Consider the following 21813-nt stretch of genomic DNA (forward strand, 5'->3'; position numbering starts at 1 on the left):
ACCCATCATTTTATTTTATACTATGTAGTGGCAAAAAGTCTTAGCTTGAATCTTCATAAGAAAAATACTCAAGAGACAAAGGTTTCAGGTGCCAAACAATTTTTTTTTTTATTACTTTATTTGCTCGAGCCAACAAAGTGAGCCAATCAACACCCCTCAAAGAGGTGCTCAAAGATCAACTGCCCTCCTAACATTCGACTCCATTTTTATACAGTAAGATCAAACACTTCTTATCTAAGATGACATACTCTTCTCATTGGTCTCGGCCTGCCACAGTTAACTTTTTTTAATTTATTTTCTTTGCCACAGTTAACTTATTTGTTCGAGTGCATCTGAATCCTTTCTCATATCTAAAATTACGTATTCTGCTTATTGGTTCTCTTGGCCTACCTAGCACAGCTACCTTATTGTTAATGTAGCGAAGTACAGCTGGACGTCTCCTCAAATCTAAAATGACGTTCTCTGTATATATTTTAATTGGCATTGACTAACTTATTTTAAATGTAGTGAAATGCTGCTCGACTCCTCATCAAATCTAAAATGACGTAACGTTACTCTTGTTTATCAGTTGTCTTGGCCTTGTTTTTTCATAACAATCGTGGCATAGTCGCAGGATCGCACCTGGGCTCTTTTAATTATGAAACGAAAGTTAACTGAGGAAATGAAAGTCAACTAAGAAATCCACAAATTGGTTGAGAAAACTAAAGTTTAACTGGGTGGCATCATAACCTTGTGTATTATTAATATAGTGTATGATCAGTAATATACCCAACAAAAACTACAGGCATGTTTTTAGTCATGGTAGTCTGCAAAAGAAAAAACACGGCTGTGTGTGAAATGCGGTAATAATTTATTTAAGCCCCGTCCATTGGAAGACTTCTCTAGAAAAGCAGATTAGAAGCACAGTATACAATATAATGGTTGTTAGTTTTTCGCATTTTGGATGCCAAATGCTCAGTCAAGATTATAGGAAATTTATTGAACATAGATCTTATGTATTATTTATGAAGCACTATCATTTAAATACACATTTCATGCTGAAATCTCTCTAATACCACACATACTCCTACACATCATTAATGTCCATTTATTTTTGGCATGTGGATTTCAAAAATAACCTAGACTCAAAGCACTCCATACGTGACAAAGTCTACATTGAGATGATTTGTCACTATACCACATTCATGTTTTAAGTGCCAATATGTACATGTTCCTATAAACTAGTCAGCATATAATTATACAAAACACACACCTTGGAGAAAAAACAAAGTGTGTTCTTTAACTTGCTGTTTGATTTGTAAGGCATGAAAAACTTACACACTGAGAAAAACAAATACAAAACGATGTGATGGATGTGACAAATACAAAGGCAGTCTGTGAGCTGTGGTCTGGAGCAGATTTAAGGCACTGGAAAAACATCAGAGCCACTGCTTTATCGTCTCTGACTTCAGTCAATATCCCTGGATGATCACAGGATTCATAATGCAGTGGGAAATGCGTATCCATGACAGTCTTAATAATTGGCCCGTAGTCGTTTGTTTTCCTCTCTCAGTCTTTCTATCTCCTCGACGAGTGAGTCGTTCACGGAGTACTTCTCGATTAGACCGTGGATTTCGTTCTGAAAAAATATAAATTACATTCTTTATGACATGTAATACGTAATAGGCATCACAACAAGTGTCATTAATGTCAGTGAGCATCTTATACATGGTCAATAAAACAGTTTAACAAACGTACCAGCTGAATATAAAACTGCCGCACCATCTCCACCTGTAGATTGATAATATCTCTATGGCACGTGTCCCTAAAATAACAAAACAACAGAAATATTTTGCTTACAGAAAATTAAGTAAACGCAATAAGTTTTAAAGCTCCTATTTATAAGTCAGTGATCTCTCTAATGAAGATATAAAGGCTCACCTAAAGTCTTCTAGTGCCTCATGGATCATATTATGAACGAATTTCATTTGAACCGAGGTGAGTGGAGCTCCATTGCTCTCAGAGGCAACACCTGCTGCTGCTGGAGCTTTAGTTTAAAACATCAAGTCACACATTGTGTCACATTAAAAATTCAAATTTGACCCTAACATCAATTCATTTAACATACCAGGTAAGGTGACAGGATGGGGTTGGCCGACCGGTGAATCATAGGTGAGCTGGGTGGGCAGATCTTTCTTACTGGGCTCAGGTGTGTTGTATGGATGCACCGACTGAACACGTGTGCTCTGGGCGGCAGGCGGTGACGTTACGACATCATATTCATGGCGGAGGGCATTCATTTGCTCCACCTGTTGGTAACACAGAATTAGATGTACAAATATGACATTTCGGAAGAAGGAAATCCAAAAATGCATAGAAATAGACCTTCGAGCCGTTCTGTATATCTGTCTGTTGGGGTGGTGTGGTAAGAGATTCCTCTTCTTTGATTGGCGGAGGAGTCTGCACCACAGATGGACTGTAGCAGCGATTGCCTGGAGTGCCCAATGGGGTCTTACGCTGCGATGACCCGCCAGGAAAATGAGGTAGGTAGTCGAAGTCTAATGACAGGGAAGATAATGTTGATTGGGATTCGTAAAAAAAAGACCTGTGTGTATTAAGTTTGCTAAGCAGCTTGAAGTTAAAACTTGCCTTTCTTTCCAACTGATGCATCACTTAGTCTGTGGCTTTTGTAATCTAAAAAGATAGTTTTTATATTTACTTACTGCAGTACATATATAAAAATGTAAGAATGTGTTTAGTTATTACATTATATGAAATGATTAAATATAGTTCCTCACCATCTCGAACAGGTGAGAAGATATCCAAGCTGTTTCGACCAACCCTGAACCTGTCTGTACTGTGTTGACCTTCTCCCTCCCTTGAGAACACATCTATACTTCCCCCTAAAAAAAAGAAACTTTACCTTTAATGAAAAACACTGACCCATAAAACAATTCATATCATTTATGTACAGCGTATTTATAATTTATTGATCAATACTGTATACGCTTGAAGAGCTTAAAGGGACACTCCACTTTTTTTAAATATTCTCATTTTTCAGCTCCTCTAGAGTGAAACATTTGATTTGTACCGTTTTGGAATCCATTCACCCGATCTCCAGGTCTGGCGGTATCCTTTTTAGCATAGCAAATAGTTACATTGTGTACTAAGACCGGCGGAAAATTAAAAGTTGCAATTTTTTTAAGGCCAATATGGCTAGGAACTATACTCTCATTCCGGCGTAATAATCAAGGAATTTGCTGCCGTACCATGGGTGCAGCAGGCGCAATAATATTACACAGCGCCCGAAAATAGTCCCCTGCTATGGAAAGTTACCAAGGGGACTATTTTCGGGCACTGCATAATATCATTATGCCTACAGAAGAGTCAAGTTTTGAATAAGAAAAATATCGAAACTCTTTAGCTATTTTTGAGCACGATGCTAATAGTCTAATCAGATTCAATTGATTATGCTAAGCTATGCTAAAAGTGGTACCGCCAGACCCGGAGATCAGCTGAATTAAACTTTAGGGGAGCTGGAAAATGAGCATATTTACAAAAAAAGTGGAGTGTGCCTTTAAAGAAAAACAGCAAATGTTTTCAAAAATACTCACCATTTCTTGACGTTGGAGTATCACCAAAACCGTGCGACTTAAAACCTGTACAGAATATGGATAACCACATGAAAAAAACAATTAAAGGCAAAGAAGGAGATTACAACCATTACAAAAAAAAGATACAAAAAATCCATGCCCTCGCACAATCCATGACTCGAAAATACAAAAGAAGCAACATCAGATAATCACCATCATTAAGAGGGGAGAAAATATCCAAATTCAGGCTGTTTCGGCCAATGCCGCTAAACTTCTCCAGGCTTGGAGGCTGATTTTGACTGTGTTGGGAGAAGACATCATCAGCAGTTCCTATAAAGAGACAACACATTCAGTAACTACAGTACACAACCAAAAATGTGACCCTAGACCACGAAACCAATTATAAGGGTACATTTTTTGTAATTGAGGTCTATACATTACATTTATACATAAATAAGGTTTTCAATCGAGGGTGCAAAAATCTAAATATGAAGAAAATAGCCTTTTAGTTGTACAAATGAAGTCCTTAGCAACAAATATTAGTAATGATGAATTAATTTCGATATATTTACAGTAGGAAATGGATTAAAAAAATTAAAATTTGAATTGTATTGTATTGTTGGCTATAGCTACAAATATACCCATGCAACCCATGACTCATAGTTTTGTCCAGGGTCACATATGACAAAAAAGCCAAACACAATTTCTAAAAATGCAAACTGTGCAAACTTGTTATCGAGTCTCCCAATACCCTAAAGAGAAAAAACTGACCTGTGATTTGGGCTTGGCCATCTCCTCTTTCTCCAGGAAATTCAGAAGGAGGTGGAACTGTAGATGTCGGAGTGGACGGTCCTGTCTGCTGACCACCCAGTTTTGCAGAGATCCTCTTATTTGACTGGGATTTGTTGGATGATGTTTTAGTGGACTGTAGGGAAAGGTGTTTTTTTTACTTTGCATCATTCATAAAACGTTGGATGCTTCAGTAGAAATAACAATGGATGTGCCGAAGTACCTTTATTTTAGAAGTGGAGTTTTGGAAGCGAATAGAGGTTACGGATGTCTTGTGAGCTGTAGTGATTTTGACCGGCGCGCTGAGGTTTCGCAAGTCATACAGAGAGATTCTTCCCTGAGTGGATCCCACGACAAGTCCAGCCCCGTCTGGTGTAAAGTCAATGGCTGTGAGTGGAGACTCTACCTGCTTATTACGAAAGACCCTGATGGGATAAGCATACGTGTCAATCGAATCAACACTGAACCATAATGGATCTGCAATGAGATGACTCCCAGGTTAAATCTTACATTTTGCTGGAAGTGTCATAGCAGACGATCTTCTTATCCAGCCCCACAGTGATGAAAAGCAAATCATTGGCCGGAGAGAAAGCCAACCCTGAACAAGGGGCTTTGTGTGCCCCATCAAACAAATGCAGCTCCTTCTGAGTGTTAGCATCCCACAATGCAACAGAGCCACTGTCGGACACAGTGCCTAGCAGAGACCTCTTCACCAGTGAATATCTCAAATCATGGATGGGCTAAAGGGAAATATCACATGGTGTCTTTTATGCAAACAATGAAAGCTTAATTGATACACTATACTTCAGTGCAAACTTACGACATTTGGTCCATGACCGAAGGGTTTGCTCGACAGATTTGTGGTTATGCTATGGAGGATGATATCTCCACTGGTGGAGCCTGATGCTATGTAGCTATCTCCTCCATTAAAAGACACACATGTAACTTCCTCCTTATGGTCCTGACCAAAACGAACATACAGCAGGTTAGGAATAGTGGATTTCAGGGATATACACTCACCTAAAGGATTATTAGGAACACCATACTAATACTGTTTTTGACCCCCTTACACCTTCAGAACTGCCTTAATTCTACGTGGCATTGATTTAACAAAGTGCTGAAAGCATTCTTTAGAAATGTTGGCCCATATTGATAGGATAGCATCTTGCAGTTGATGGAGATTTGTTGGATGCACATCCAGTGCACGAAGCTCCCGTTCCACCACCACATCCCAAAGATGCTTTATTGGGTTGAGATCTGGTGACTGTGGGGGCCATTTTAGTACAGTGAACTCATTGTCATGTTCAAGAAACCAATTTAAAACGATTCAAGCTTTGTGACATGGTGCATTATCCTGCTGGAAGTAGCCATCAGAGGACGGGTACATGGTGGTTATAAAGGGATGGACATGGTCAGAAACAATGCTCAGGTAGGCAGTGGCATTTTAAAGATGCCCAATTGGCACTAAGGGGCCTAAAGTGTGCCAAGAAAACATCCCCCACACCATTACACCACCACCACCAGCCTGCACAGTGGTAACAAGGCATGATGGATCCATGGTCTCATTCTGTTTATGCCAAATTCTGACTCTGAATTCTGAATGTCTCAACAGAAATCGAGACCAGGCCACATTTTTACAATCTTCAACTGTCCAATTTTGGTGAGCTTTGTAGCCTCTTTTTCCTATTTGTAGTGGAGATGAGTGGTACCCGGTGGGGTCTTCTGCTGTTGTAGCCCATCCGCCTCAAGGTTGTGCGTGTTCACAAATGCTCCATACCTCGGTTGTAACAAGTGGTTATTTCAGTAAAAGTTGCTCTTCTATCAGCTTGAATCAGTCGGCCCATTCTCCTCTGACCTCTAGCATCAACAAGGAATTTTCGCCCACAGACTGCCGCATACTGGATGTTTTTGCCTTTCACACCATTCTTTGTAAACCCCAGAAATGGTTGTGCGTGAAAATCCCAGTAACTGAGCAGATTGTGAAATACTCAGACCAGCCCATCTGGCACCAACAACCATGCCACGCTCAAAACTGCTTAAATCACCTTTCTTTCCCATTCTGACATTCAGTTTGGAGTTCAGGAGGACCACACCCCTAAATGCATTGAAGCAACTGCCATGTGATTGGTTGATTAGATAATTGCATTAATGAGAAATTGAAAAGGTGTTCCTAATAATCCTTTAGGTGAGTGTATGTATTATAATAAATGGATTTAAGCTATAAATCTACACAACATTGCAATACCTTAAGGCTACGGTGTAACCTTTTTGTCTTTAGATCCCAGATATTAACAGTGTTATCCAGACCTCCACTAACTAAGAACTGCGACGTGGAGTTCAGACTGACGCGTGTTTGCTTTTTCTAAAAAAAAAAAAACAAAACATTATGAGCCATTATAAGACACACACACATGCATGTAGATATCCAAATATAAAGGTTTGTCGGCTCACCCCTTCACCAAGCTCCATCACTGGAACCGGTGAGGACTTGAGACTGGATACCACCAGCTTGTCCCCAATACTGCTGGCACTGACCAGGTACTGATCTGAACATTGTCAAGGGAAAACCTCTTTTGGTCTATGAAATACAACAACTGGGACTTCCACATACACTAGACTTGTATATTTAACATAAGAAAAATCTTCAAACTACACAACTGGATGTAATCTTTACTGGTAAAACATGACTGTACTTGGTGTTCCTGAACAACAGCGTAATGAACTGTTATATATCACATATATAATGCACGTGAGGAGGATACTGCTGCTGCTCCAGCACACTTGAGCCACAGGATGTGTTGCACTGTGAGGGTTGAACTGCTCCATCACCGTCATGGAGGCTGAATCCCAAATCTTCAGGCAGTCACCTGATGAGACCAGGCGCGTGACGTCCTCCATGGCAACGGCTGACAAAAGATGGACAGCTGTCAGACGCGCCAAGCCACGAGGCCAGTAATGACAATAATACGAATTGTTTTTATTCGAGAAAAGCAAGTCCATACAAAAATAATCTTAAGCCGTCATATTTATTTTTTGCTGCACTTTAACAGCATTGTCGTTACTTATAAGATTTGCAATTCTCAAAAATATTAAATAATAGGATTAAATTAACAGCTGGTGATTGTTTCAATTCTAACTGATCTCTTTATTTATTTATACTATTAGTATATAGTGTTTAGAGTCGGAATTATACCTTAACTATGTAAAAGTACAATACACTCAATGGCTTTTAGTAAATTACAGTTAGCAATGCTGCTAACATTAGTTGATGACAACATTACGTTACGTTAGTTAACTTTCGCGTATAATTAAAATTAACACCACATCAATTCTGACCTAAAACATTACAAATAAACTAACTGTTAGGATTGGTGGTCAACAAGCGTTTACATTTCAATTACTTAGCAGTTTATTCGTTGTTCTTCAAGTTATTGTGCTAACAGGTCCTGCATTTATCAGCTGGTTAGCAACAGCTAACTACTTACCCCGACTTCAGACGACGAAAAGTAAAGAAAAAGACGAAGGTATGCTTATAAACACTTCACGCGACATCCACGGGTGATAAATAAACGTGTCCTTTTATTTAACTTTTAAACTTTGGCATATCACAAAAGTTTGAACATCCGTGGCTCCAGCAAGGAACCGCCACTACGGCGTGCGGCTGGGCTCAAAAATCATTGACATTCAGAATTACAAAACGCCAGTATGAGAAATCTCGTTTCAAGGTGCAAGTTTTATAATAAGGTCAACAGTGAGGACATTATGTTATTTATTATATTATATAGGATATAACATATCAGTGCATTAATTCAACTTTAGTATTACATTCTGGGATTTATAGATATATATAAAAAAAAGAGCATAATAAACACTCCTGGAAAGGAATACTTGGAAGTATTTAAGTGTTAAAAAAGGCAAAAATATACACTGGTTTACAGTCCATAATTATCTAACAATTAAATCTATTTAATCACATTAAAATCAATGAAAAATATTTATGATATACATTTAATATAGCAGCACATTTCTGCATCTCCAATGTATATTGCATCTGTAGATTATTAAAAAACGTACAGTAGGTAAAGAAATACAAGGCAAGGTACATACATTTTGCATAGTGATACATATACAGCATAGCTCAGGCATTCGTCATACATGAACTGTGATCAAACACCCAAAGTTTCTCAGAAACCAGAAGAGTTCATGCTGTCCAGCTGCAGTTCCTTCCTGCTGTTACTGTGGCAAAGGTATAAGCACTTTGACATAGTTTATTGGAAAGAAGCCAGACTTCCCTCTGAGCATACCCTCATACCAGTTCTCATCTATCCGACCGGTCAGAATGATGATGTCACCTTCCTTAAAGCCAAGCTCTACCTGGTTTTCTGGCTGGAAAGTGTAAAGTGCCCGACAACAGGGCTGATCCAAGGGAATATCACTGTCATCTGGTAAATATAAAGATTAACAAGTTTTATTTATATAGCACCTACAGTCAATTACGTTTACTTATTCCATTTCAATTTGTACTTTTTAAAATTCAAGATTTTTATTGTCATATGCATAGATATGTATAATAAAGGCTAGATGTCTCGCCCACGCTGCTGGCCAATTCAGTGGAACGTCCGTATTTGGCGGCCATCTTACCACAGGGCGCTCGCTCACTCATAGCTTTGTGTTTAATGGAGCATTTACTTTTAAATGAACATAACTTGCTACATTTTCAAACAGTTTGGTTTGTTATGAACGTCAGAGATGTACCTATGACACTGCATACTTAATGAATAATTTTCATGAATTATGTTAAAGCATCCAGAATTATAGCCACGTTAATAACGTTTGTAAGAAACCAAACCGTTTGAAAATCGGTAGAAATTGAGCAAGTTATGGTCATTTAATATACCTGCACCATTAAACACAATGCTATGAGTGAGCGAGCTGTCTGAGGTAAGATGGCCGCCAGGTGATGACGTTAGAGACTATGCCGTAACACAACTAGCCTTTATTATACATATCTATGGTCATATCTACCCAAGTACAGTTATGTTTTTTACCTTACAAGAACATAGGGTTGATGGACAACAGACATTAAAGTAAATATAGCTGCAAGAAGCAATTGCTTGGGGTCAAGCCAAAAAGGGCACAGGAGAAAGTAAAGTTGAGTTCAGATGAGCAGTTTAAAGAACCTAGGAAAATCTCTTGATTTCAGACAAAATATTATAACAATTATCAGCAAAAAGCTGTGTTCTCATTCAGTGAAATCTCTCCCTTTCTTCTTGAAAATCATTGACAACTAGAACATTGAAGAAAATGTGAGTGATGCTTGCAGTTGCAATACTCGGCTCACAAAATGTTACAGTGGTGTCATGAGTCAAAAGAGCCCACCCCCAAGTCTCAACGATGTTCTTATGCAGAAATATACCTCTTGCAAAAATGGTTGATAAGGTATTCTCATTGGTTGTTAGGGAGTGAATTGGAATGCACCAATGATTATACTTTAAACCATTTAAGGCTTAATCCATGATGACTCAAGGTTTTAGTTGTACTGTAGCAGTAGTTTAAAGCAAAAAATACCATATTTCTATCTCAAAACCACTAGGTGGCGCAATGACAAAATTGTGCATGGACCCTCAGATCATAACTGTGTTGCATCTAGTTAGTTTATGACTATACACTTTAGTTTAGTGAAGAAACAGTTGTATGACCATAGGGTTGCTTGATTTCAAAGGTTTTGTTTAATTATAGGGCCAACTAGTGGTGCAAGCATGCAAATTTTTTTGTGTAGCCTCAGACTGTGGTCATACATCAGCCTATCAAATCTGGTGAAAAAATCTCTTTTTGGTGCGAAGTTATAACCAATTGTGTGTAAAAAAACAAAATTTAAAGGTAATTTTTCGTTTTTCGCAAATTTCGGCCATTTCTGATGAAAATGTTAATATAGCACCAATAGGGGTTTTTGTTCAGAAGGTACATGTAATGTAATGTTCTTCCTATGGCGTTTTCGAGTCGATCGGAATAACGCTCACAGAGATATTAGCGCATGTTTTTTAAGCGCTATTTTGCTGCGCAGGGCTAAGCGTAAGGCAAAAACTGGCATGTTTAGTATCGTTGGACTCGGCAACAGTTCAGGATTACAAGGTAACAAGTCCCACTAAAATATGTCGATCGCAGCCAAAGTTATAGGCATGTTAACATTTGTCTGACCACTAGGTGGCGTAATGACGAAACTGTGCATGCACCCTCAGGTCCTGACTGCCATCACAAGTACCAAGTCTCGTGTCAATAGGCTTAAGTTTGGCAAAGATACAGCCTCAAATCCGTTTTTTAGCACTATACGTAAATTTTGTTGACACGGTTTACGGAAACGGATTGACAAATCGACATGAATTCCATAACTTTTTGCATTGAGGGTCTATAGATGCTACATATCGATTTTCTTGACAATCGGGCCAAAGCTCTAGGACTAGTTCGCAAAAGTAGGTTTTACGAATAATTCAAAATGGCGGAAAAATGTTCATGACGGAAAATGACATCAATGAATCAGCTGGTTAGCAACAGCTAACTACTTACCCCAAGTTCAGATGATGAAAAGGAAATAAAAAGATGAAGGTATGCTTATAAACACTTCATGAATCCAATGAATCAGAGAGGCCTTACGGATCAGAAGTTATAGCAAAAACGTTAAGTGCAAATTTTGACTGTTGGTGGCGCTAGCGGGTTTGATATAGAGACTCCAAATTTGCTGAGGAGACTTTTTGGACAGTCCTTTATAAGCGTGCCAAATTTCATAACTTTCCTATGTACACTGCTATGGGCTGCCATAGACGCAATGGCGGAAGAAGAAGAAGCCGGAAGAATAATAAGAAAACCCATTTTGGGCTTGACCCCTAAATACAGATTAAAATATCAAAAAGAGTAAAGAGATTGCAGTAAACTTTTTATTTTATAAAGTAAGAAGTACAATATAAAGTAGAAATACCCACATATTCTAATACTTCTGTTTGTACTTGAATATGGGTGGGTACATAATTGGTGATAATTGATTATATTTGGTGTGCAAGTCATACTTTTTAAAATATTTTCAATTGTTTTAATAGTTTGGTAATCATTGTCATGGATCACAAGATATTACAGGCCAAAACAATAAAATATTTTTTATAAAAAGTGTGTCTATAGCTAAAAATCATGATCTTCTGTTGTCCCAATTAGTCAGCGTGTCAATTGTGTTACTGTCAAACTCTATTACCAATGTAGAGTAAAGGGCCATGATGAACGATAAACCATTGAGAGCCAATCAAATCTATTTTAATTTCAAGTGCACGCGCATTTAAAATGACATATGACACTGTGGAGAAGCTCATTGCTGAGGTCCATAACATAAAATTACCTCAGGTATCCAGCGCTGATGCAGTTGCTGTGAAATTGACTATGTAATGCTTTTTATTCCACTTCATTGACTACGCCAAAAGGCAAGATATTAGATTACACAAACTACTAGATTAACTTGTTTAGAGTAAGGCAAACACAGCGTGTTGAGGATGTCTGCTGGTTCTACCCAGTGTTTAAATGCAATTAGAACAGCATTAGACATTTAATGGCATGTGAACAATTAAAAGCATTTTTATTAAAGGGGCCATATCACGAGACTTTAAGATGTCAAATAAATCTTTGGTGTCCCCAGAGCACATGTGTGACGTTTTGGCTCAAAATACCATATAAGATAATTTATTATAACATGTTAAAATTGCCACTTTGTAGGTGTGTGCAAAAATTTGCCGTTTGGGTGTCCTTTAAAATGCAAATGAGTGGATGAAGTGCAAACACTGATCACAATGATGGTGGTTTGTCGCAATTGAAACTCAATTGTGCTGTGAATTATTTTCTCTCTCTTTTTATCTGCACTAAATGGCAGTGCTGTAATTGGATAGTGCAGATTAAGGGGCGGTATTATTATAATAAGAGCTCCTTATGACATCATAAGGAGAGCCCCATTTCAACAACCTATTTTTATGTGCTTGTAGAGAATGGTTTACCAAAACTAAGTTACTGGGTTGATCTTTTTCACATTTTCTAGGTTGAAAGAAGCACTGTGGACCCAATCATAGCACTTAAACATGGAAAAAGTCAGACTTTCATGACATGGCCCCTTTTTAAAGTATATATGCAATATTAGTTAATGCCACTGGAGGTAAATGATTTTGTGCTAGCGCGCCTTACGAGCGAATTAAGTTATCGTCCACAGTTAATATATCATTGTAGTTAGAGTTATATATAATGTGAACGCACCCTTACCAGTGTTGCCAATATGTAACAGAACTGGCATACATGGAGAAACTCTCTCTCTCTTACCCCCCCACACACAAACATGACTGTCAACATTGTTACTCTACCTTGGTAACAGAGTTTGACAGTAACATTTCTAAAATTCAGACAAAAATAATGACTTTGGACACAAAATGTTCCTGCAATTTTATAATCACCCATAGACTTTTATATTCATATTATATGCTCCTTTTTATAATTTTATTTATTGATCTTCTATAGTTAGATCATGTTTAATTTATTAACTCCAGTCAGAAGCACTGCTCCTAATTTGTTGTATACAGAGCTATACGATGCCAATAAAGACTTTCAATTCAATTTCAATTCAACCTTTCTTAAAGGTGACATAGAATGATTGAACAGAGTATTTATCCTTGTTCTGTGATGTGACATGTGGACAAAAAAGTTTTTGTTTGGGTCTGTAATGCCTTAGAAGCTTCCTAAAAACCTCTCTCAGATAGCTCTATTAGGGTGGGGGATTTTAAACAAGTGGTTTTGCACCTATTTGGCTCCCCCTACTGGCTTAACTTGCAATCTCATTACTGATTGGCTGACTTTGCTGCCACTCAAAAAATGTAGCCAATTATTTTAAAGTGGAGGGGCAGTTAGATTCCTGTGATGTCATAAGCATCAGTTTTTCAGATTGGGCCGTTTTCTGGCTGACATTTCTAAAAGAGGAATTTCTATGAGACTGAGATGTTTAGCATGTCTAGCACTTTTTGTATGTTTGTGAATGCGGGTAGACTACCATTATTCAACAAAGACAAGGTAAAAATGGTAAAAATGGTTTTTCATTCTCTGTTCCCTTTAAGATTGTCACTTTACAGCAAAAAATATACATGTTAAAAAGCCCCAAAACAGTAAAAAAAAAAGTCTAAGATTAGCATATATTATAGAAAAATAAAGAAACTTAAATCAAAATTCTGAGACCATCTTGGATTCAAAATCGAATTTAAATTTGTAGGATTGGCATAGAGAGAAAATTTTTTTAAAACACATTTGTATCTGAGGTCAGATTTCCATGAAAGCACACGTTTCTCCTTGGAAGTTTCTCAAATCATGCTGGGATTACAAAGATTATCAGGTTATGCAAAAGAGATTACCACGTTTATACCAAGTTCAAAAGTTTTTCAGTTCAAAAATTTTCCCATTAATTTATTATGATAATATAATTCTTTCAAATTAAATAAGACAAAATAGAAGCATTTTCACTAGTGACATTAGACTTTTGGACCCCAAATACTCAAACAGGAAGCAATTTTTGTGCATCTGCTTAGAGCTAGTCCACACGTATACGGGTATTTAAATAAACAGAGTCGCGTCCCCATAAACATGCAAAAACCCGGTATGAAGCGCTGTCAAGAGCATGCCAAACCAACACATGGTTATATATTCCTAACCGTAAAGCCATGTTGGCCATTTCAGAATCTTAAGCAGTTTTCATAAAAGTTTGGTTCCAGTCACTTGCATGTGGACGAACAGCCATGCCGCATAGAAAAAGGCACGGTTTTAAAAATACCCGTGTATGTGTGGGACAAGGCCTTAGATTCAAAATAAGTTAACTCACGATTGCTGGTGAGATTCTTTGTTGTTTGGGTTTTGCTGGCCACCTTCTCAGGTGAGTGAACCACAACTGGAGCATCTGGCAACCATCAAGACATTAGCAGCTGGGACACTTCAAACTATCTAATAACACTCTAAAAATGGCTGGGTTATTTTTTAACCCAAAATGCTGGGTTGAGTCTGTTGGGTTGTTTTGCTGGGTTATTTTTTAACATTTTAAACACTTTTTGGGTAGTTTCAGTTTTCTGGTTGTTGGGTTAAAACTGCTGGGTTATTATGCTGGGTTGTTTGAAGAGGCTCACGTGCTTCGCGCCTTTGATGTTTGAATGTGCTCAGCAACGGTCGTTGTGAAAGGACAGAGTCACTGGAAGAAGTTGTTTCAAGGTAAGTTTATATGTTTTTGTAAACATTTCATGAATATAAACAAAATTATAACATTTTGCGAGACACCAACGTGTTAATTTATACAGACTAAGACGACGGGTGTAATTTAGAGGAATGACGACTGTTACCTCAGATCGCCATTTACACAAATTGACTTGAATAATCGTTCTAAGATGTTTAATATGGCATATTAATAAAATTAATAAAATCGATGTTACAAAATCCCCATCACACGGTTGATTTATTAACTCATGACAATTTCTGTAAGCCTTTAACAAAGCGAGTCAAAACCGGTACCGAGTCGACCTCCGCAACCCCACTTCGGCTTGTTGGGTCACACACGCGCATAGTTTTCCCAGCTTAGCAATAGCGACACTATTAAATTAAATTTGATGACAAACGAGTTGCTTTCTTGTCATTCGATATGGAAAGACAGACCGCGAGGCGCGAGCACAAGTTAACTTAACCGGCGGCGGAGAATTGCGGAGCTGGCGTCTACTCTGTCACTGAGAGGCAGGGACAAGCAGCACTTTCAATTCACCGTCTGTACGGCAGGTAACTCGTCGATAAATGAAAACGAAACAGCGTTTCCAAGAACCGGTGTCTAATATGTATATTGCTTGGTCCTCTCTTTTAAAATGAAACAATAATTTAAGTGTTTGGACATGAACTTGAAAACATAAACGTATTTGTCACCAAGACGGAGGCTGCGTGTACCGTTTAACAAACATTTATATGTGTTATATGAATGAAGATGTGTTATTGAGTCGTATTTAGTTACTATTTTATATTAATTTAATAATATTCTTGGGTTGTCTCCTGTGATTTCAAGTTTATATTGACCAACCCTCTGATCTGTGGCTGACTACTGTATCAGAGATGTTATGTTTTTTGCAGAGATCAGATGTGATGTTTTCCCATTCTTTTTTTTAGAGTGTGCAGAGTTTTTACGTCCATCCATTGATGAGGCTAGCAAGGCCTTCATACAGCCAGTAAGTATAACATTTAATCATTCCTATTTAAAATGTATTGGGAATGTCTTAATTATCTGCTGCATTTTAGTTCTGCAGCACTTTATTCTTTATAGTAAGATCATCCTATTTGTCAGTCTGTGTGGTTTGCAGCCTTTGTTGTTGACACAACAATTAAAGCAGTGTAACACCAAAGTCTTATGCAAACCGATGACAGGCCATTGCATTTTTGGGAAAAAAATCTCACAAGTGGTGGTAATGCGGCCAGGGATGCAAAAGAAAGTCTTATAATTTTTATAAAATGTATAATTCCCTTGGCCCACATGGTTTTCTGAACACTTAAATCTGATCATTTAGTTCAGACCACTAAAAGTTTTTTCCTCTTTTGTAGATTGCAACAAATGTGGTGGAAGTTCTTCTCTGGACAGAATCCTCAAAATCCTTTCCTTTATTTCCTGGCCATGGGAAACATGCAACAGATCTCTCAATCTTTTTTCTCAATCAGTTTCTCTGATGGAGCCAATACGGAAGTGACTTAAACTGCAATTCGGCCAAGATGGCGACGGCACGCACCGCCTACTTTAGGCTTCAAAAATGCTCTTCACAAACCAGTGGGTGACGTCACGGACACTACTTTCATATTTTTTTACAGTCTATGGTTTAAAGGCATTTTACGTGCTTGAAAATAAATACCCAGGCAATGTGCATCTACTGTAGTCTGTCATTTTCCAAATGGATAAATCCTCTGCTGTTCGGTTCCTTTGTACATCTTTGTTCGTGAGGAGTAACTTTAATAAATGAAGTATTTTTAGTCAAATACATTCCATACTCTGAAACTTGGAACATCTGGTCTATAAAAAACTTAATTTAACAATTACATTGTTTATTTTCTTACACTGCTGCAGATTTGTTTATGTACATTTCAGTATTTCATTTATATATTGTATATACTTATATACAAATTCTGTCTTAAATTCAAACAAATTGATTTAACCTGTTACATTGTTACTTCAATGTGCATAATTTCTGATATTTAATAAATATATTTATACTTGATGTCAGTAAGCAGCAGTCCTTTAAATGATTTTGCAACTGCCAACTGTAAAAATTTAAGAGTTTGTAGTTATTTTGAAGTCAAATAAACATTTATTTGGTGTTCGCAATGGTCTTGATTTACAATAAAGCACATGATAAAAATAACCCAGCAAGAATAACCCAAACCCAGAATATTAATCTCATAAATGGTTAAAATGACTACACGTTGGGTTTTTTCAACAACCCAACCTGCTGGGTTAAAATGTGTTACCCAGCGTGTTGGGTTACTTTAACCCAGCATGTGTTCTGTCCAATATTTACCCAGCGCTGGGTTGCCAATTGGGTTGTTTTTAACCCAACCATTTTTAGAGTGAAGTTACTAAAAGTTTTTGTATCACGTGATTATGAACGACTTACATTTTGAACTCAAGGCTTCATTAATCTCTGTCCCTGTGGCACATAATACACAAAATTCAGAAACATGCCATATTAAATGTGATCATATAACTAAGAGGAAAATGAATTAAATAAACACCTGATGATTGTCCCGATGAGCAATTGGAGAGTCCATAAACATCCGTGCAGCACATTGTGCTCGCAGCCGATTTTGATGCAAATTCCCTTCTGGGTCGATTGCTTGAATTTGATATTCTACAGTTGGGGAAACAATACTAGCTGTTGAACAAGTAAAAAAATAATGACATGAGGTTTATGAAGAGCTCACAAACCTGGTCTGCAAACCGCCCCTGAGATTTTCTAGAATCTGTAACGATTGTTGGTGAAAGTCCATCACTGATGAGATGAAGTCTGAGAGATACTGCATCTCCTCTACCTATAATAACAAAGTAATTATGTATTGGTAATATTGTACATGCTAAAAACGGAGATCTGTGATTGGTTGATCAATGCAAAAAAATCATTTTGCTTACATCTTTTTGTAGGAGATTAAACATGCCTCTCTCCGCCAGATCTTTAGACTCCTCAAACTTCTCTAATGCCTTCTTAATCTCTGCGTTTGTGATCTTTCCTTTTCGCCTCTTCTTATAATCGAAGTCAAGACGCCGACCTTCAAGTTTTTTTAAATGATACTAACAAACAAAGAGAAAGAAGTCACGATGCTAAGTTGAATATTCTACCATCATGCATTTTTTATTTAACTATAAGCAAGACTGACCCCAATTTCTTTTAACTCATTGTCCTGTATTGATTGCAAAGGATCAATGAAGGTTTGCTTCACTCTGATATCCATATTGTCTCTTGCCTGGGCTACTTGTTTCAATGCCTCTCCCGTTTCAGTCAGAGCATAACCTATATTTGGTAATTATAAGAAATTAAGAATTAAAAAGAAATTTGAGTCCCATTAAATTGTTTTATTCATTGTGTCTAACATACCAAAGCCGGTCTCAACTCCAAGCTTATTGCCATAGTGCTGCATGCAACTTCCCAGAATGCTCTCTGTTTGTGGATAGCCAACAGTCTTCACCTTCCCCCGAATTTTAGATACTGTGCTGAGCATGCTGAGTTTTGCTCTGTATGCTGAAAGTCAACAATTGCAAAAAAGAGACACACACACACACATCTGCTTAAAAGGCATATAAACTACACTTTAAAGTATAACTTAACCTTTAAACACCCTATGTGTTTGTAGCATTTACACACATGTGCTTTTAGCAGATACACATTTAAAACAAACAATCTTTCTTTTCCAGGAAAACAGACAACAAATACTCATCAAATACACAAACGACTCATCTTACAAATATAGACGTAAACACATTTATGTCCACTAAAAGGCTTTTTAAATGAAAGTAGCACTTCTTGGGTCAAAGCTTTTATGCATATTTTGTGAAAATGGTCCTGCTCCAACAGTTTATATAAGAAATACAAACAGGAAAGAAAGTTTAACTTTTTAAAAAAATATGTGACCCTGTCTGTAAAATCAAGGCTTAAGTCTCATAATCTAATGATGAGATTAGGAGCATCAAAGTTTGATTTTACTCATTGATTTCACATTGATTTAATCTTTGACATGGTCTCACTCAGTTAATATTAAATAAACTGCAAAAAATGATTTTCAAGAATGAATTTCCGTAGTATTTTTGTCTTGTTTTCAATTAAAATATCTTAAATTAAGATGCTTTTACTTAATGAGCAAAATGACCCAAGAAAATAACTTAGTTTTTAAAACAAAAATATCAAATTTAAGTGATTTTGAGCATAAAACAAGCAAAAAAAATCTGCCAATGGGGTAAGCAAAAAATCTTGAACATTTTTCTTAAATACTAAATTCAATATAAATTTGCTTACCCCATTGACAGATTTTTTTTGATTGTTTTATGCACAAAATCACTTAAATTTTATATTTTTGGTCTAAAAACTAGACTTATTTTCTTGGGTCGTTTTTGCTCATCAAGAAAAAGCATCTCAATATAAGAATTTTTAGATATTTTTACTGAAAACAAGACAAAAATACTTTCTTGATTTTAAATTTCTTGAAAATATTTTTTTTTGCAGTGTATCTCAAGGTTTATATTTTTACAGAATGTTCTTTTCATTATGTAGGATAATTTTATGTCAAAACAAATCACAGAATGACTTTAGCTGGGTTTTTACAGATTGGGTCACATATATTATTATTGAATCATACCTGGGTTTGGCTGAAGATATCCTATAGTTTTTGGAACAAGGTCAAGAATCAATTTGTGGGTAATGTCAGTTTTCTATAATGAAGCAGTCAATAAAATAACAAAAAACAAAGCTTTGATGCATCCAAATCTCCATCAAATACATTTTCTTATTTTGTTGAGAATAATATTCATACCCTTTCCATACGGAGGAATTCCTCATCCAGCTTTGTTCCTTCAACTCCATTGAGTTTTTCCTTTAGTAACTGTAAAGATAACCAGGAAAATATCTAATTTAACTTATTTACGGGATCAATAGCACTGGTATTTAAATACAACAAATGAGAACTATTATTTTAGCTAATGAAAGAATCTTATGGAAATGTGATTGGTTTGACTGGTCAATGTAAAGTTTAATCAGGAAATTAAAAAGCAACCATCATTGTACATATATAAGAACTTACCGTAAATCTATGAAAGCCTATTTTTCATAATGTATATTATTTATTATAAAAATAAAATGAAGGGATTAATATGACATGGAAATCTTTTACATTTACGATACGTGGCTGCTCAATCCCAACACAATACAATTGAATCAGAGATGAACACTTCCATAAACAAAACCAGGAAATCCAGAGGCCTTTCCATTTTTAACACATTGTACATCTGTTTCCTCTAGTTTGTGATCCAAACTCGTCTTCAAGGTCGGTAAAGTTATTAATGCCCCCACAACAGAAAAATTAAGTAAGTGCAATGTATTTGAGCTAACAAACCTTTTTAATAAGCATACGTTGGTGGCTTGAGAAATGTAAAAAATAAATTATACACTTTAAACAAATAAACCACAAGACTATGTAGCACACTTCAGGGGAATTTATAATCCACTATAAACTCGATATGAACGCAAACAATTGCAGATAGCAGGTGAACTTTGTTTTCAAGACAACACCCGCGTGCACGTGTCTCAAACTCAGCCCTCTGCAGTAACTCAACCCTGATACAGGAGAAGACCTTCAAGTGGGGAGACTGTCGCATTTAAACACACCCCGATTTAAGTTCACTGTAAATATTAGATATATATTTTTTGTTTTCTGTTAAAACAGGAACAAATCGCGTGCACGTAACTTACTGTTGTGTACCCTATGAAAGTTTTATGATATATTTAGTTCCTCGTGTTTGTGGCATTCCTGTGTTTTTTTACGTTAACAAAAACCGAAAGCAACTGGGCCATCGATACCGAAAAAAATTCATCCTGGGAATGATTTAATCAAATCGGCATGTCATAATCGCATAGTAGTAGATGCGTTACATGTAGCCTGTTTTATCCAAAATAGTGAGGCACGGAGAAACATTACAATAACCATACAGACCTCACCCAACGTAGTGTTACAAGAGTAGTAAACTCATTTAAAACACGAGTTTAACAGCGCGCGCGTGATGTCATATCTGTATCAGTTTAAAGAAACGACTCGAATCTTATTCGCGTCGTCGGACGAAATTGCTTCACGTTAACGTTACCTGATTTGCTTTGTGAAACTGTTTCTTTAGTCCGGCTACTGACATCTTTCTCCTTGATCCTCAAATGTTAAACATGAACATGCGTGGAATGAAGACGGTTCAATCTCAGTTTGTGTAAGTCCTGGAGCTCCCCGCCCTCTTCTTCTAACCGTCGCAATGTATGCTGTTGTTTTGCACCTTGGCCAGATTTGATTGGTGGGGCTGTGCTGAGATCCTGCGGGATCCAGGAGGTCACCCATCGGTTAAAGTAATGTGTCCACTTCAAAAAAATTCACGTGCGTGGGTGCAGAAGGTGATACAGAGGTCGGTTTACAGATAAGGCAGTGTTGTGAAGTAATGTTTCTATCAATAACCAACCTATATATGGAAACATGAGCAGCATATGTGTTGTTTTATTACTTGAATTAAAAATGTCCAAATGTAACAATCATGCATCTAGTAAACTGTTGTACAATTCTTAGATACTATAGTAAATATTTATGCATACTACAGTGTTTACTAGTTTTTCAATATACTAAAACTGTACTACAGAGTAGTGTAGTATGCTATAGTAAGTATACTATACATACTTAGCAGGCATATGACCGACCTTCAGCGTTGAAATATGGTTGAAATAATGTCAGGTTTTGTTTCAACGTTGATACAACAGTTAATGCTTAACCGTTACAGAATTTTTTTTTTTAAATGCTTAAAAATCAAATGTTGAAATTTGGTTTAAATAATGTCAGTGGTTTGTTCAACGTTAATTCAATTTGAAAAATCAAAAGGTAATTCAACGTTGATTCCTTGACATCGATTCAACGTTGAAATGCCGGCTGGGATACAATTACTACCCAGCTGGCATATGACCAACCTTCAACGTTGAAATATGGTTGAAAAATTCAACGTTGAAACAACAATTAATGCTAAACTGTATAACTAAATAAAATGCTTAAAAATCAACGTTGAAATTTGGTTGAAATAATGTCAGTGGTTTGTTCAATGTTAATTCAATTTGCAAAATCAAAACATAATTCAATGTTGATTCCTCGACATTGA

At 36.8% G+C, this 21813-nt stretch overlaps 2 protein-coding genes and 1 long non-coding RNA gene across 6 annotated transcripts; 1 reads left to right on the forward strand and 2 right to left on the reverse strand.

The window, feature by feature from the left end:
- Positions 1-633: 633 nt before the first annotated feature.
- Positions 634-7988, reverse strand: nedd1 (NEDD1 gamma-tubulin ring complex targeting factor). 2 transcript variants are annotated; one of them, XM_065291858.2, is made up of 17 exons: positions 7763-7785; positions 7124-7267; positions 6813-6907; positions 6607-6723; positions 5182-5322; positions 4872-5101; positions 4585-4786; positions 4344-4497; positions 3786-3902; positions 3594-3638; positions 2778-2882; positions 2629-2673; positions 2365-2537; positions 2108-2288; positions 1921-2026; positions 1738-1804; positions 634-1618 (listed from the first exon to the last, which is right to left on the reverse strand). In XM_065291858.2, the coding sequence occupies exons 2-17, from the start codon at positions 7257-7259 to the stop codon at positions 1514-1516; spliced, it is 2019 nt and encodes a 672-aa protein (XP_065147930.1). In that variant the 5' UTR covers positions 7260-7267; positions 7763-7785; the 3' UTR covers positions 634-1513. The 2 variants fall into 2 exon arrangements, with proteins under 2 accessions (XP_065147930.1, XP_065147929.1); XM_065291857.2 differs by lacking the exon at positions 7763-7785 and adding an exon at positions 7847-7988 and having other exon boundaries at positions 636-1618.
- sh3gl3b (SH3-domain GRB2-like 3b) lies at positions 7921-20979 on the reverse strand. 3 transcript variants are annotated; one of them, XM_065291859.2, is made up of 11 exons: positions 20776-20979; positions 19452-19520; positions 19278-19350; positions 18023-18166; positions 17805-17938; positions 17560-17718; positions 17359-17462; positions 17166-17281; positions 17048-17080; positions 14245-14319; positions 7921-8803 (listed from the first exon to the last, which is right to left on the reverse strand). In XM_065291859.2, the coding sequence occupies exons 1-11, from the start codon at positions 20818-20820 to the stop codon at positions 8595-8597; spliced, it is 1161 nt and encodes a 386-aa protein (XP_065147931.1). In that variant the 5' UTR covers positions 20821-20979; the 3' UTR covers positions 7921-8594. The 3 variants fall into 3 exon arrangements, with proteins under 3 accessions (XP_065147931.1, XP_065147934.1, XP_065147935.1); XM_065291862.2 differs by having other exon boundaries at positions 19278-19298; positions 20776-20841; XM_065291863.2 differs by lacking the exon at positions 19278-19350 and having other exon boundaries at positions 20776-20858.
- On the forward strand, positions 14371-16753 carry LOC135727053 (uncharacterized). The gene is made up of 2 exons (XR_010525133.2): positions 14371-15616; positions 15987-16753. It is a non-coding gene; the product is annotated as an uncharacterized lncRNA (long non-coding RNA).
- Positions 20980-21813: the final 834 nt, after the last annotated feature.

This window comes from Paramisgurnus dabryanus, chromosome 23 (genome assembly GCF_030506205.2).
Source record: "Paramisgurnus dabryanus chromosome 23, PD_genome_1.1, whole genome shotgun sequence".
Lineage (NCBI taxonomy): Eukaryota > Metazoa > Chordata > Actinopteri > Cypriniformes > Cobitidae > Paramisgurnus > Paramisgurnus dabryanus.